The 16,235-nt window shown below is 38.5% G+C and overlaps 1 protein-coding gene across 1 annotated transcript; it reads right to left on the bottom strand.

The window, feature by feature from the left end:
* Positions 1-1,436: 1,436 nt before the first annotated feature.
* Positions 1,437-10,498, bottom strand: LOC104414753 (dymeclin). Its single transcript, XM_010025918.3, has 18 exons — positions 9,963-10,498; positions 8,958-9,197; positions 8,380-8,443; positions 8,134-8,263; positions 7,920-8,061; positions 6,474-6,722; positions 6,311-6,398; positions 5,058-5,160; positions 4,587-4,712; positions 4,397-4,510; positions 3,741-3,859; positions 3,551-3,638; positions 3,338-3,430; positions 3,145-3,234; positions 2,927-3,046; positions 2,730-2,821; positions 2,466-2,523; positions 1,437-1,802 (listed from the first exon to the last, which is right to left on the bottom strand). Exons 1-18 carry the CDS (start codon positions 10,153-10,155, stop codon positions 1,719-1,721), a joined length of 2,193 nt encoding a protein of 730 aa, XP_010024220.3. The 5' UTR covers positions 10,156-10,498; the 3' UTR covers positions 1,437-1,718.
* Between the last annotated feature and the right edge of the window lie 5,737 nt (positions 10,499-16,235).

Consider the following 16,235-nt stretch of genomic DNA (forward strand, 5'->3'; position numbering starts at 1 on the left):
ATCTTTAAAACAAATAGTCTGCATATAGTTTGTTTCAACTATAAAAAATATTATTCCAGATTTTAGAATTTTACCTTACATTTTGAATGATTAAATAAGATTTTTTTTTAAAATGGAGTGGTAAAAAAGGTTACGTAGTACATACTACCCAAAATCACTCTAATATGATCAAATCAACACTCACCCCCATCCAAAAAAGAAATCAATGAAACATAAAACACACATTTGATGGATAAGCCTTACTCTAGCCAAACGGGTCGGGCCGGTCATTTATAATATGTGAAATCCATTCGATTACTCAAGGTGCACCATCATCATAGGTAAGTCATCTTTTTTCTTTTTTTTTAAGTGTTCTAGCTCTAAATGTACAAGACAAACTCTCGACATCACAACTGGAGAGGAGAATTGTCAAGGACGGCATTTACTTTATTGTTGAAAGGTTCATCCTTGACATGATGCACATACTTCATAGGAATGAGCATCAATTCAAGATAGATTCTAGAACTGGATCGAACCGACTATACCCGATCAATTCCGATTCCGATTCTAAAGTGTACAGAATGGATTCTAGATTCCAAAAATTAGGAAGATAGATTCCATTTCAAGTTCTCTATCTAGAACCTATCCGCCCTAAAACCATTCACCCCTATTACTAGGACGCATAGCTGATGCAAAGGACTAAAGCCAGCCAATCCCAGCCAATCCGATGGCAATTAAGCGTAACGTTTCCGACTTCCATCTAAGATCAGAATTTCCAGGAAGTATCGGCCGATGACCTGATGCAAAGCAACTAGAATTCGAAGTCTTCCGCGTAGATAACAAGGCATTGTACCGTCTGGTGTCTTGGACTGAGTTGCAGCTGAAAAAGCAATACCATGACATCAGAATATTTCGTGTCGACCAAGCTAGGAGAATTCCTCATTCTGATTATGCTAGTTCCCCCACCCCTAATCTCGTTCTCGGCAATTGTTTCCGCACCAACTACCGAGAAGTGGGCTTCAGATGGAGAATCTCCATCGAATGGGGGGTAGGTATAATCCAAGAGAAGATTCCCTCGTGATGGAGACTCTTGATCATGAGAACCACTCGCATCGAGTGTACTTTTCAAGCCGAATTTACCTCGCACCATACACTGAAAAAACCATGTAAACACTAAATCAAGAAACTGAAAAAATCATTTAAACACTTAATCGAGAAAATGACACAATAGGTGACATGACCATATCTACGCTGCTCGTTTGAGTACCACAACTTTTCAATCAACCACTTGTGCCCTAATTTTTCAATCAATAACTCGAGCAACAGAACTCAAGGCACTTTGTGACCAAGCTGGTATCCTTATCCCCGAAGTTGCGTTCCTTGTATCTCTCCCTTTGAAAGTGAGTTCTAGGCTTTGGACTGGATTCTTGGTTAAAAGCAAGAAAATGGCCTTCCCAGAAGAAACAGAAGGGACATCATCATATTCCCCCGTGGAAAATTATACAATGAATTAGAATTCAGGTGACCATGCTTATTCATTACATAAGGTGTATATCTCTCTTGTTCATGACCCCTACGGTAGCTCGGCTCTACAAGTAATCCCAGACATATGAACAGAAAAGAATGACAAGAATACAGGTAACTATTTTCTCTTCTATGTACACATTCTCTATATATAAGATTAAAAGATCTGTGCTGATCAGCAGTAGTTTTGGTCTGTACTTGTAGTAGGGAATCCACTAGGGTTCAAGATCAATCCTGTTCGCCTTCAGCTCCCCAACTTGGGGCTTGTTAGCATCTTCCGCATTGCTTTCTCTCGGTGGCTAAAAGTCAAAAGCATCAGCGGTAAAGAGAGATGTCAGCTACGGGAAATTAGACGGTGAAGAAGCAGCAAGAAACCTAAGGCATGAACAATCATTTATGTGAAACAGAAAAAGATAACGGAGTTGGAGCACCTATTGGCATCTCAAAATAGAAACAAGCATCAAGTCAGCTTCTCTGCAAATACAAATGCAGGCAGAGAAGATGTAAATACACATCCCCTTCCTAACTGGCTACAATGGGTATTTTTGGTGGAGCCTCATTCGAACCAAGTATAATCTGTACAATCCTCGTATATTTTAAGCACATTATGCTCCTGCTTGAACTACCATAGAACACATGAAAGAAAAGATGATTCTAACAGACAAGTGATAAAAGATAGTCAGCATTCGTCCCACCGCAAGAAAGAAGAATGGTAACCGGTCAAAGGAAAGGACAAATCCCTGTAAGTATTTGCTATGTCCCAAAATTTACTGCCGCAATAACTCATACAACATCATTGTGAGTCTTACAAACACCAAAACTTTAATGCATTCATCGTAGGTATCTTATCGCCAAACTACCGTCATATTTACCATTTCACACATCGAGAAACCAAAAGTGAGACTCAGGTTACCAATCAAAATCAACTCCTGCAAAGAATTTCCCAAATATCAAATACTTACTTCTCCAAAGAGATCCACTGGAAACAAAGTGATTGCACTGGGATCAAAACTGAATCCACTGACAAAAGAAAAATCAGCATGATATTAGTGACTGGCCATAACTGGAAGATGAAGAATATTATCAAACAATGAGATAAATATTGAAAAGATAACACTGAAAAATCAGCATACTTGACTAGACATTTTTTATAAGCGACTAACAACATGCCAGCAACCAGAATCAGCAGAGTCTAATTAAAGCAACAGCACATAGTATTTTATTACCAGCGAGGTAGAACTAGCCGCCAGACGTAGGGAATGAAGAACTCCTCAGATTGACTTTCTTGCTCATATGTGAAGCGTAATTGGGTGAACATCTGTCAAATAATATCGCTTGTGTCATATGACATTCATAGGAATCTCCATGTGCACTACATGGCATCCAAAATCACGATAACAAACTTGAAAATGGCACGTTATACCTTCATCCCGTCACCACGCCAAGATCGACAATTATTAATAATTACTTGAAGAACTTTCTCCACTGACCATTCACCATCCACCCTCTGTGCATCCATACGGCTATTGAAAAAATCTAATACCTGTAAAAAAATTGTACATGTCAAAGACAGAAAAAACATAATGAAAGCATGAATACCATTGCACAAAAGTCGCTAGCTAGGGATGCTTTGAAGCATACTGTGTAAATATTTTCGAGAAGCTCATTAAACCGGGGATGATTCTTAAATGGCTGAAAGACTTCCTGCCTGTGCATTATTGCATATACAACCTGCCAAAGACCAGTGACCACCAGTTATGAGTCATTGCTTAGAAAAAAGGTATAAAAGGTAAGGTGCTGCATCATATAAAAAATATTGCTATTGGCCACTTACCTCAGGATTCCGAGGCAGCGCATACGTCAAAATCTCATTTAAGATTTCAAGGACAATCCTTAAAAAGTCAGTATATATATAGAACTCCGTTGACTGCAACGACATCCAACTCAACTTAGAAGCAGGGATATAAAAGGAAGGGAATGATCAAAAGGCACCAGAGAGTGTAATAACAGAGAAATCAGAAACAATCTGAAAATACTGCAATTGTACCATGTCTTCAGCAAGGCCTTCATCTTCTTGCGAGCTGCCTTTATTTGTGTGAATCTTCCCATCTCGTTGTTCTGCCAATTTATTATACCTATATCCAGCAAAACAATGCAAGTCTAAATCTCGATACAATAAATGATCTAGAACTGGAAAATTGAAACCTTAACAAAAACAATGGAACAGGTAACTGTACTTTCTCGAGAGCATATCAAAAAGGCTGATCAGACGCTCCGATGCATATGCACTCAATCGATGACAATGAGGAGCCATGTTTGCCAATGTAGCTAGGCAGTTTGTATGCAAATAAACATCCTGCAACCAACTTGCATGGTAAATGTACTGGTCCAGAATATCTATAAGAGTTGCTATCCTCAAGAGACTAATCATAATACAACAAAATAATAGACATACATATACATGACTGCTATTAAGCAGGTTCATTCAGTAGGCAACATGGTTGCAGAATGGAATTTTCACTAAACACTTGCAACAAGTCTCTCCACAAAGGTGAACCATATCTGTTCCAATTTCATTTACACTGTTTTGAAATAAAGCTTCACCATGGGCAAGACACTCGTGAAGATTGACAGATGATACCTTTATACTATACATCCATTAGGATTTTCGAGAAAAAATTATCATGAGAAGAAAACCCACCCCCAATGGTCATCATGATGATTTACCATAAGATGGATTGCGAAAACGAATCACTGAAGCTTCCTAATGAATCATTTAAAATTCGGATTAAGATTAGTTCACTAACTGTTTGCTATAACCTGTGGGTACTATACATTTCAGAAAGATAAACAGCATTCATTACAACAGAAGCTGATCCATTGATAGTCATACCCGTAGCTTTGATAGATTGTACTTCACCGTCCTTATGAGAATAATGACCATTAAGGAACCAAGAGATGTCTGATGAAGGCGGCGTTCCTGGTACCATGGAACACTTGGCAGTATCTGCGCAGGAAAATTGTAATTGCATAAATAACAGAATCAATTGAGCTATTTCTCAGACAATAAAAGCACAACTTACCAGTTTGTGAATGCTGGCATTAAAAGAAGAGTCCTGACTAAGTATGAGAAGCATGATCAGAAGCATGTAGATATGATTGGAGCTCCTCCTTGAAGCATTATATAATGTCTCCAGGATGGGCATCAACTGTTATTCAACCACAGTCCAATAATCATATAAGACAGCTGAAACTCTCATAAATCGGGAGAAAAAATAATACGCCAAATTTATGCTCATATAGGTCTTCAAAACGTTTATAATCTCTAGGCAGACTAAAAAAATAAACCGTCCAAAACAAAACTCACAACAAACAAAGCGTGTGCCCTCTAATATCACCAAATCAGAACGCTTTTCAAGAACACAACTACCTAAATCCAGATACACATGACACACTGCAATATTTTCAAAAGAATCTTCCATGCTATTTATAATGTCCTCTGAAACACAAATATAACATTATTCTTATAAGGATCATCAAACTACTATTCTTACCAGTGTATCAATATCAGTTCGCACCAAAACGTATTCCAGAAAGCCAGAATTCCCTTGAACCAGTGAGTATAGCAAGAGAACAGCGGTCTCATCAACCAAGCACCTGCAGAGGCCCAAAAAAGGTTTCCCTAAGATAATAGAAGGAAAATGACGGGCAAATTTTTTTTACCTAACTTGATTTTTCATGGAAGGAGAGGGGGGGCAAAGAGATACGGAGAACCTAGAATTTTAAGATTTATCCCACAGAAACGAACTAACAGAAAGCCACCTAAGTATATTGCTTTTCAAATTCAGGACAACCTTACGGACCACTCTAATCAAGAAGAAAGCAAGACCAATATGATGGAACTCAAAGTTAGTGAGACAGAAGTAACTGTGAAAGGTAAAGATTTTATATGCTAAGAGAAGATAAAACTGGTAGTCAACTTCAGGAGACTAGTGCCATTACCTCTCCTTTCATCTTTCAGTAACTATGAGATTATTTTCACTCTTCAACCCCATAAGAGCAGAAGCTATGTGCTTGTGGTACTACCCATATATTTTAACATAAATTCATCAGGAACCGTTTGCATCATGCACTCGGAGACTACAATAATATTAATTAAACACCCCCCAAAAAAAAAAAAAAAAAAAATCCAAGGCCCACAAAATAAAAAGTTAAAAATAAAAATAAAAATGAAAACACCATGGGATTCCAAACCATGATGATCAACAAAGATATTTTTGATTTTCTCTCCAGCATGACCAAGAACCAAACTGGAACAATTTATCCTCAAAAGTAAAACCTTACTTATTGTGTTTCTAAAGAAGATCGGACAGAAGAACATGCTGCCAAAATCTTAAACTTAGAGCTGGAATAACAACTGATAAATATTGAAGAAGTGCAAAGTACGAGACAGCTCTTAACCCTCGTCTATCATGAGTACCCATCAAGTGAAAAGAATGACAGAATCTTCACAGTATCCAGATGCCAGAACTCATCACACAGTTTGATCTACTCGTAAACTAGGTTAATCATGTTGGGAACAGAACAGGCTCAACATTTTTGTTGACTAAAGAAAGCATCCAGTCACAAAAAACAAATTCAATCAGTATCTTCAGAATAACTAGCCTCTTTTACTTCCCCAAAACTGAAAACTCCCAGCCTGATAATGGGTTTCAAATATTGTAGCAGAGCAAGTTACCAAATAATAAGAGCATCTAATGCACAAGGGTAAAATTATGTGAAGAAAGAAGAACATCAATTTACTCACGTCCCAAGAGTGTCAAACAAAGAAGCAAATGGAATCCTCACAAGCGGACCATTGAATGCATTTCCCTCAACATCCACTGAGCGATCAACTGCAAGAAAAGGTTTACTTTACCACCAAGATAGATACATAACTAGCATAAAGTACAAAAGGGGAGTACAATTACATTCCACATCTCTTGCATTTTCTAAGGCCTTGCAATAAGGGTTGTCGCATAAATATGTATTTTCCTTTGACAAAGTATCAGTAGTGGCACTGTCATCACTTCTGTCTGTTATGGACTCGTCAACCAGAAGGCATTTACGGTAATGGATGAGAACAAGCAGCACAAGGAGACTACATTCTGACAAAGGGCTTCTTGGTACCTCATCCCTTGAAGGGACCAAATAGCTAAATGGAAACAGGACAATGTTTGCTGCAAATAGAGAATAAAAGATCCATTAAGTGCTTCTCACTTGTATAACAGGAAGAAAATCAGTTCGCAAAAATCATATTGCAGAAATCGCAAAAAACCTGACTTTCACAACATTATATGATAAAGACATAAATCAACGCTAGAAATTTTAGCTCAAATAAGCAGTACACAGAGTCAACAAGGGCAGATATACCCAGACACTTAGCACCATGAAGTTCAAGTAAATGTTATGCTCAACCAGCTGAGGCAAAGCTTTCCTCCACAAACGGTTTTTTAGACATACAGTGACATATCAGACACCTATAGTGTAGCTTGTTTGATAATATCAAACAAAACTTACAGTCTATGACCCATGTGGATGCGTATAATGAAATTTTGATAGACACATTCATGGTGGGATCGACCCATGCACACATTCCATAGCATTTCCAATCTGTTTGCTGGTTTACCATTGTCAATTAGGTCGCTTGTTCACTTTCTAGGAAACTACACCCAGATGGGTCATTTCTCCTCCTTTAGATGAACATAGATCTCATTCACAATAAGTACAGATGACACACTGAAAGTACAAACCAACAGATAAAAAAAGCAGGTGCCTAAATTCTAAAATTCAGGAGTAGTCCAATATTCTATGGAAATTGGTAAAAAAGGCACTGCTGCATTGTGTCCTAGTCCCCTAGCTGCATAAAATATATCACACAGTATCTGCAGCGACTTCTTGAAAGAAATTCCATATAATGGTCATAAATCATAAAAGAGGAAATTAAAATCATGAACATCAAAAGGATAATAGTCAGAGCACAATGATGCCAAAGCAACCAGATTACTAACATCGTTTGGAGGGAAAATGCCTACTTGTTGTATTATGGCCACAAATCATATTTGTTACCCGCAAACTAATTATCTCATGCACATGGATCTTTCTTTTCTGATGACGAGTAAGCCCATTTAAGAGGTACACGCTAGAATGTGCTAAGATACTACGTACACTAATAAAAAAGATGCATCCTAGCAAAATTAAAGAAACATGACTAGACTAGCAAGAACAACAGACAATCAAGGGGGAACACATGTTTTGAAGAGAAAATTAGCCACTTAAAAGAGAAAATGTAAAAACACACCAGTGAGCATAAGAGGGATATGTATCGAATAAAACAAAGATTAAATTAATGAATTAGCAAGGCCAAACAACTATACCAGCTGCAGAGCCGACCCTCTGAAGAACGCCAGCCTGGCTATCATCAGATGTCGGATTAGATGCTCCCCCAAAGGGAGCACGTGGCCATATCATGTAGTTGAGGAGCAGCCTTTGGACCACCGATGAAACTAAAGAACTTTCCTGCAAATGGAAACATGAAGATGTGTGTAATATGAAGAATGCAGACAAATGACCTATGCAATATTTACTAACCTGAGTCATTGCTGCATCAAGGAATGGGTTTACATCTTTTGGTCCTGGAGATGGTCCAGCAAGAAGTTGAGTTGACATTGCAACCAGCATGAACCTTAGCAGCTCCTGGTGTAGGAGGTATGTGCTGGGACTGTGACATAAATACAGAGTAAGATGACAATAAGTCAATGACCCAAAAAGGAAAAAAAAAGCAGCAACAGTAGTGGCAAAAAAAGACATGACTGATTACAGTTTACACATACATACCTTACATCCACTGAGCCAATGAAACTGAGCACACTGTGCATGACAAGACTTTCTATGTTTTGATCTGCAAAGAACCCAGATGGTTTATTCACTTCTCTAATGATTGTAAAGCAGCAACCAAAATCACTACTATCAAACAAGGTGGAGAAAAAGCAATAAATCTATTAAGGTGAATATCACTGAAACTGCACCAATATAGATAGTCAGGTAAGTAGGCCTCATGACAACTTGAATTGAATCTGGATTTACACAAAGATTAGCCCCCTGTTCTGGAATGTTAAAATGTGAACTTAAAAGGAATTACGGACCAAGTCAGATTTCTTTGAATTTGGAGATTCCCAATAACCCAAACATCATATGTAGACATTCAAAAGAGAGATACAACAAGCACCACCCATCTAAAATCCAACCTCAAAGAAACTCCAGAGAAGCGCTTGACTACTTAGATGAGGATTAGACAATCCAAAACCTTCAAAAAAGCCCTCAGTAGACAATGCATACAAGACCAAACATAGAACTATCATTTCTAGAGAACCCACTGTACAGGAAGAAATGTCGTAAAAGCTCAGAATTTATACCTCTGGTAAACTGCGGTGGAATAGGTTCACTTTCATCAAGCGATAGACAAAGCTCTCCAAGATTGTCACTCTTAGCATTTTCAATCACGTGTTTCAAGAAAACCGATGAAATGAACAGTGCATTAGCGGCCTTCAGAGAAACTGAGGAAGTTACTCCAGAAGCGGATGTACACTCTTGCAAACACCACGCCAGATGAATCAAAATCTTCGCCAGATGCCTGGTATAGCAATTGTTTTGCGCTGCACGAATAATGGAGACAGGGAGAAAGCACAATGCACAGAGTCAAATGCCAAAGCTTATAGGGAGAACATCATCACGCCCTTGATGGGCCAGTACAAACAACAAAGAAGTAGAACTCGGAACGAGAGCAAGAGCGCAGCACGGATGAAACTGTACCAGGTGCCTCATCACTGCAACTTCAAGTATCGAGACATGACAAAAATATAAAAAAGAAAAAGAAAAAAATGTTATACATGCGGCTCGCAAGCTCCTATTGCGCCACACGTTGCAGCTGCTTTCTTCCTTAACTACTTCTTTGTCATCTCTTGAGAAGAACATCCGACGAAGTTTTACTAATGGATAATTCAAAGCACAGAAATCCAACGACCAAGTTGACAGCCAAGGTTGTATCTATGTCCATGAAGCTAAAAGGGGAATTCACATAGCATGCAATTCATTCACCAAATCCATAGTCAGCGGAAGACTCTTGTAATCGCGAATCAGCACGACGACCGCGTGCAGAGTGCACGGGTCGCAAGAAATCTAGATAGCGAGAATCACGCACGGAATCGACGATTCAAAACCGCGCGACGCTCGATTACCGAAAGCCACGGCAAGAACTTAACTGCCGTTCGCTAAACGAGAACGGAATCGCGACGAGAACACCGCGCAATCGCCTCTCCCGCTTTCCCCGATTAAGCAACAAACCGAAAAACGACCGTTCCGCAAAACGACGCGGATCGGCCACCGACAGCTCGACCGTCGCCGACAGGGCACCTACTCACCTAAAAGCTCGCAGGCCTGATCGACGCGCCGGGCGGGCCACCGGAGGTCGAGCGGGAGCTCCAGGAGCTTCTGCCAGAAGTCGGAGCCCAGCGGGAACGACTTCTCGCCGACGAACGTCCCGATCAGGTACTCCGCGGCCTCCTGCGGCCGGGCGGCGGCGGCGTCCCGCGGCGTCGAGGGCGCCGCTCCCATTGCCGCTGCTGGAGGAAGGGAAGGAAGGAAGGAAGGACGAGGAGGAGGTCGCGTCGGTGGGGGAGGGGGCGCCGGGTCGGGTAAACTCCGATCAGAGGGCCGAGGCGGAGTCGCGGCGGCGGGGGCGGCGGCGGCGGCGGCATTGTGGGGGCGGGGATCTGCGCGGGGAAATGGGGAGGGGCGAAGGCAAGCGGCGGATTGGGAGCGCTTTTCGAGTAGAGGAAAGTGGAGAGAGAGAAGAGAGAGAGAAAGCTTGGAGATGAAGGTTTCAAGGAGTGCAGAAGAGAGAGAGAGAGAAAGAGGGATCGGGGGAGAAGGGGATGATGACGTGAGCTAATTTGGGTTTGGGTTTAGGGGTGGGGGGCGAGATAAATGTGTACGTTGAGGCGTCGTTTTTTCGTTGGTTTCTCTCTTGACGGAATTGCCCCTGGACTTTCCCCGTTTGGCTTGTCATTTGGCTTACAGGGAGGATTGGTTCCGGTCCAATCCATTCGATTCCAAATTGGAACCGGAACCGGAACCGGAACCGGAACCCGATTGGGAGGACCGGTTACTCCTAGATATGGGAACTGAACTGGGCCACCAGCTCGGTCCTGTTCCGATCTGATCAAATGGAACCAGTCATTTTTATTCACACTACTTGATGACATATGTTATAAAGAAATTTTTTAAAAGAAAAATTAAGAAAAAGTATACATAATTGGTTCGGTTCGGTCTGATTCCCCCTTGAAATAGAGAACCTCCTATCCAGGCAATTCTCAATTCAAGCGATCTATTTTGCATACCATTATTTGCTTATATATACAATGAGATAATGACGCAAATAGTCATTTAACTTTAACTGAATGTGTAATGTGTTCTCTGAAATTTTAATTTGTTCAATATAACTATTGTATTTTTTGTATATATTTAATGTAGTCCATCAACTGTATAAAAATATTCAATGTAATCCTTCAATTAATTCAAGATTATAGATGATATTAAACATTTTCATATAGTTCAAAGATTAAATTGAATATGTACTAAGAATTTAAAAATTATATTGAACAAACTAAAAGTTCAAGATCATTGCATGTCATTTTCCCTATATATATTGTACTTTTGTCCTTCCTCTTTTTTCCCTTTTCTAAGATGGGGGATTTTTATATTTTTTTAGTAGGACGAATTTATACTTATTTTTTGTTTTGTTCTCTTTGATGGATTGTGATTTGTTATTCTTTTAATCATCCCATTCGTTCTATCTGTAAGAGAAATGTTATGACTTCAGTTCTTGATCATATCAATTGTCGTATATGTCTATAATTTCACATTATCTACTAGGCGGAGAGATGAGATTTGTGTCGAAGCGCATCTTTCAATACAGGTAGGCACACGGAACTTACGAAATGACTCAAGCTTTTGTAGTGTACGAAAATAATGAGATCGGCGGACGTCGTGAAGGAATGCCCTTATCAAATAAATAAATAAATAAATAATGAGATGCATAACAAAAGAGCCGCAAGTTGCCAATTCGTCAGAGGGTAGCGTTGATGCATAAAGATGCTCGAGTCCAAAAGAGAACCGGCCTAAGCTGGGCAGTTCAGCCGCAGGGAAGAAATTGATTACAATGCATGTGTAAAGATGTGAAGCAAAAGGAGTACCGCATCGGAACGTTTGAGTAATGTGAAATTGTTAATATATCTTAATTGGAATGTAGCTAATGGATTTAAGGGTGTGTTGGTTTCACTGAAAAATTCATGATAAAAGAAAATTTTATTTGATCTTCAAGGAGAATAGTCATTTATCATTTGTTTAGTGGTTGACTCTAGCTAGAAGGGGAAGTCATTTTACTTTATCTAAGCTTGCCATTTTCGATATATGAAATATACTTTTCATAGATCGGTTGGTTTTCCATTTTTTTTTTTTCTAAAAATAGTTTTCTCTCAAACAAATTGGTCCTAAATTTTTAATAAACGGGGATCTAACTAAATAAGTTGACAGATTCGGGCTTAGGTCCGGGTTTTCTCCGAGCGGCCTTTCCAAAATAAAGGTGTTGAATTTGTGCTGACGTCGACCCACCGCACTTCGATGACGAAGGTTTATTAAAACCGTCAAAATTGCTCGGACGGCAATCGTTGACTTAGGCCAAAATTGGACGTGTGGCCCGGGAGAAACTATGGACTCGTTTGGGCTTGAGGCCTGAGAACCTTCTAATTGATAACCATCGGTGGCAGTTGGTTTGGATTCGGCAGCAGACATTAATGACTATAAAAGAAACAGAAATAGGTTAACATGAAACCACATGTTTTGAAATTAAGGTGGTGCTAGATAAATAGATAAATAGATAAATAAAAAGTTAATATCACAAAATACTCCAAATCGGTACACTCATGAAAATTTTATTCTAAATTAATTTTTTACCATAAAAAACTCCAAACCGGTATATCCATGACAAATTTATCTCAAACTAATTTTTTTTTAAAAAAAACTCAAATTGATACTCATTTGACAAATTTATTTGGTTTCTATTAAATTAGATTAATGTCACAAAAAATCACAAATTGATACGCTTGTGATAAATCAAGGGTAAAACTCCAAACTAATATATACTTCAACTCCGTGTATCATCCAACTAACCAATTGACGGTAACTTAATGAAAGCTAATGGATGACAAATTTAGTACAAGTATACAAATTCTAGATTTTCGGTTATCAAAAAATTAGTTTAGGTTAAATTTGTCAAGGTGTATCAATTTAAAATTTTTCATAATATTAACAAAAAAAAAAAAATGTTAACTTGACCTTGATCACTAGTATAGTAGTGACATTAAATCTAGAGCTAAAAATTAAAAAAGTTCTAAATTTATTGTACGGATAAGTCAATCTCAATTTTTTTCAATTTGACCAATTTACTCTTAAATATTTTAACAATTTGCTAAAATAGTCTTTCTAACTAATTTTAAACATAACTCACTAACATGAATATCTACCGTCCTATGTGGCTACTAGGATAAATGTTAGCAAATCATCAAAAGATTTAAAATTAAATTGTTAAATGGAAGTTTAAATCCATGCGATATACTAAGTACTCTTCGGGTAAATATCCCCGCGGGAGTACAATTCGCAGCTGTGTCTAATCAAAAACTTAATCGTGGCAGGGATAAGGCTTGAAACCTTAATTGTTCTTGTCGGTTGGGTTTTAAGCCCAAGTCAACACTGCGATTTAGGTCTCGAATGTTAATCACCATGGAACTAGAGTTTCCAATTGTCATTTTGTGTGTGATTAGGGTTTTGAAATATTAACCTAAGCGAGGGTCTCATATGAGGCTTTTGGACTAAGAATTTGTAGTAGATTTTGTGACCCTAATTGTTGTTGGCTTTGGCTAAGTTGACCCTCGCCTCACCATCACTAGCCCTTCTCAGTGATGGTGGGGGCAATGCTAGTGAGGGCCCGTTGTTTGCTACATTTACAACCGTTTATTTTTTAATTAGCTTATTTATTAATTTAATTTGATTAATATTATTGTTTCGGGCTTATCTTGCTTGTTAAGCCAAGTCAATGTTTTCCGTTATCCAAATTAGATGAAATTAACAAAAAGACTCGATTAAATCATTTGATAAATTTTATGACTTGATTGGACTTTTGTTTTTTTTTTTTATTTTAAGACTCAATTGCATTTATATAACAAGTTTTAGGACTTGCAAAGAACATATCCTTATTATTTAATAGGACAAATTTATGCTTATGTTTTATTTGTTCTTTTTGACAAATTGTGATTTCTCATTCTTTATATCATCCTATTCGTTTTATCTAAGAGCGGAAGAGTCATGACTTCAATTCTTGATCATATCGATTCTCATATATGTTTATAATTTCACTTTATCTGCTAGGTCGAGTGACAAGATTAGTATTGAAGCGCATCTTTAAAGTCAAGAATATAGTTAGGCACACAAAACTCATGAAAGGACTTGAGTGACGAGATTGGTATCGAAACGCATCTTTAAAGTCAAGAATATAGGTAGGCACACAAAACTCATGAAAGGACTCGAGCTTTTGTAGTGTACGAAAAGAACAAGATGCATAACAAAAATGCCCATGACTCACCGATTTGTCATGGCATAGTGTTGGTGCATAAAGATCCTTTACAAAGAACAATCTTTTTTTTTTTTTTTTTGGTCGGTTTTAATATACTCCTACTCTAACTTTCACTCTCAAACTTTTTCCATACCTCCTTATAAGGTGCAAGTATCGAAATCCACACATTAAACTAAATCGTCCCCACCCCAATCTCCATGAAAATGTGATGATTCAAATCCCCCACTTCCCCCTTCCCATGTGGGAAGGGAAGGGGTCCCCTAAGGCAAACCTCAGTGGTTAGAGAGAACGAGCTTGACATGGACGGTTTGCACACATGAAAGAAATTGGTTAAGATGCGAATGTAAATGTTTGAGGGGAAATAAATACCACATTAAAACATGCAAGTGGTGTGGAGCTGTTAATATATCTTAATCAAAACTTAGCTGATTGATTTAATGGTGCGTTTGTTCATTGAAAATTTCGTGATAAAGGAAAATATTTTTCTTAGAAATCACTTTCAAGGAGAATAATTGCTCATCATTTGTTTGGTAGTCCAGGGAAGTCATTTCTTTCTTACCGTAAGAGGGAGTCGTTTTCTCTCTATCTAAGCTTATTGTTTTCAATCTATATAATATGTTATCCATAGATCGATTAGTTTTCTGCCGTCCAAGTAACAACAAATTGAAAAACAGTTTCTCTGGAGAATAGTTATCTCTTAAACAAAAAAATTACAATTTTTTTAGCAAACGGAAGTTTGACCGAATAAATTAACATGTTCGGATCTGCATTTTCTCTTAGCGACCTTAGCAACCTCATCAAATGGAGGTATTGAATTTCTGCCGACCTTTGCCCACCGCTCTTCGATAACGAAGGTTATTAAAACCGTCAAAATTGCTCAAATGGCAACTCCCGACTTCGTCAAAATCGGACGTGTGGCTTGGGAGAAACAATGGACTAAATTTGGGCTGAGCCTTGAAAACCTACTAAATAACAACTTTTGGTGGCACTTGATTAGGATTAGGCAGAAAACATTAATGACCATAAAAGAAACAGATATAAGTTAACATAGAAGAATTAGAAATTGTCAAAACGTTTATCACTAAACTAGACAAATTGAAAGATTTAGAACCAAATGAGCTTCTATACAATAAATTTATGACTTTTTTCGGTAAATATCTCTATCATAGTGTTGAAACCCTAATTGTTCTTGTCAATCGGGTTTCAAGCCCAAATCAATACTGTGATTAGGTCTCGAGCATCAATCACCATAGAACTAGATTTTCCAATTGCCATTTTGTGCGTGATTAGGGTTTTGAAATTTTAACTGAGGCGAGGGTCTCGAATGAGGCTTTTGGACTAAGAACTTGTAGTTAGTGATTGCATAAACCTAGCTGTTGCTAAACATGATTTTTTGAACTCCGACATGTAATGAGAAGGTCTAGTGAACATCGAGCCTCCGAGAAAATCACCAAGAGATACTAAGATTCCAACGGTTCTGACCGATGCTGAATTTCGAAATCTTCAAGCCTCGAGATCTTAATTCCAACGTCTAAATCATTCTAATCCAAAAATGAACGAGCCAAACTCGACCCGTTCCATGCGAACCATCCCATTGTGCACTAGTCTTCTCTTCCCTCTCGGCCTTAAATACAATCTCAATTTCCTGTCCCCCTCCGGTTCGACAAACTTTAAGCGAACCTCATGGAGTGCTTGTGCAATGTACTTATGCAAATCACGACCTAGACCCATCACTGTCGGCACTGGAAAATTGAAACATCAAATGGTCTAATAATCTCACCGACGCTTCATTTGTTAGCATACGGCAATCTTGCCCATAGCTTCTTCAATGTCCAATCTAAAATTACGGAGAAAAGTCAGATTATTTATTACCCATTGAAAACGAATTAGTGCTTGGCTTCTTGACTACTTCAAGTTGTCGCTGTTGTTGGGTTAATCTTGCACTGGGCGCCAGCTTCGTGCGTTGAAGTCAGTTACTTCGGGCTCTCGCCAATCGAGTTCGGTC

This window comes from Eucalyptus grandis, chromosome 8, assembly GCF_016545825.1.
Source record: "Eucalyptus grandis isolate ANBG69807.140 chromosome 8, ASM1654582v1, whole genome shotgun sequence".
Taxonomy (NCBI): Eukaryota; Viridiplantae; Streptophyta; class Magnoliopsida; order Myrtales; family Myrtaceae; genus Eucalyptus; species Eucalyptus grandis.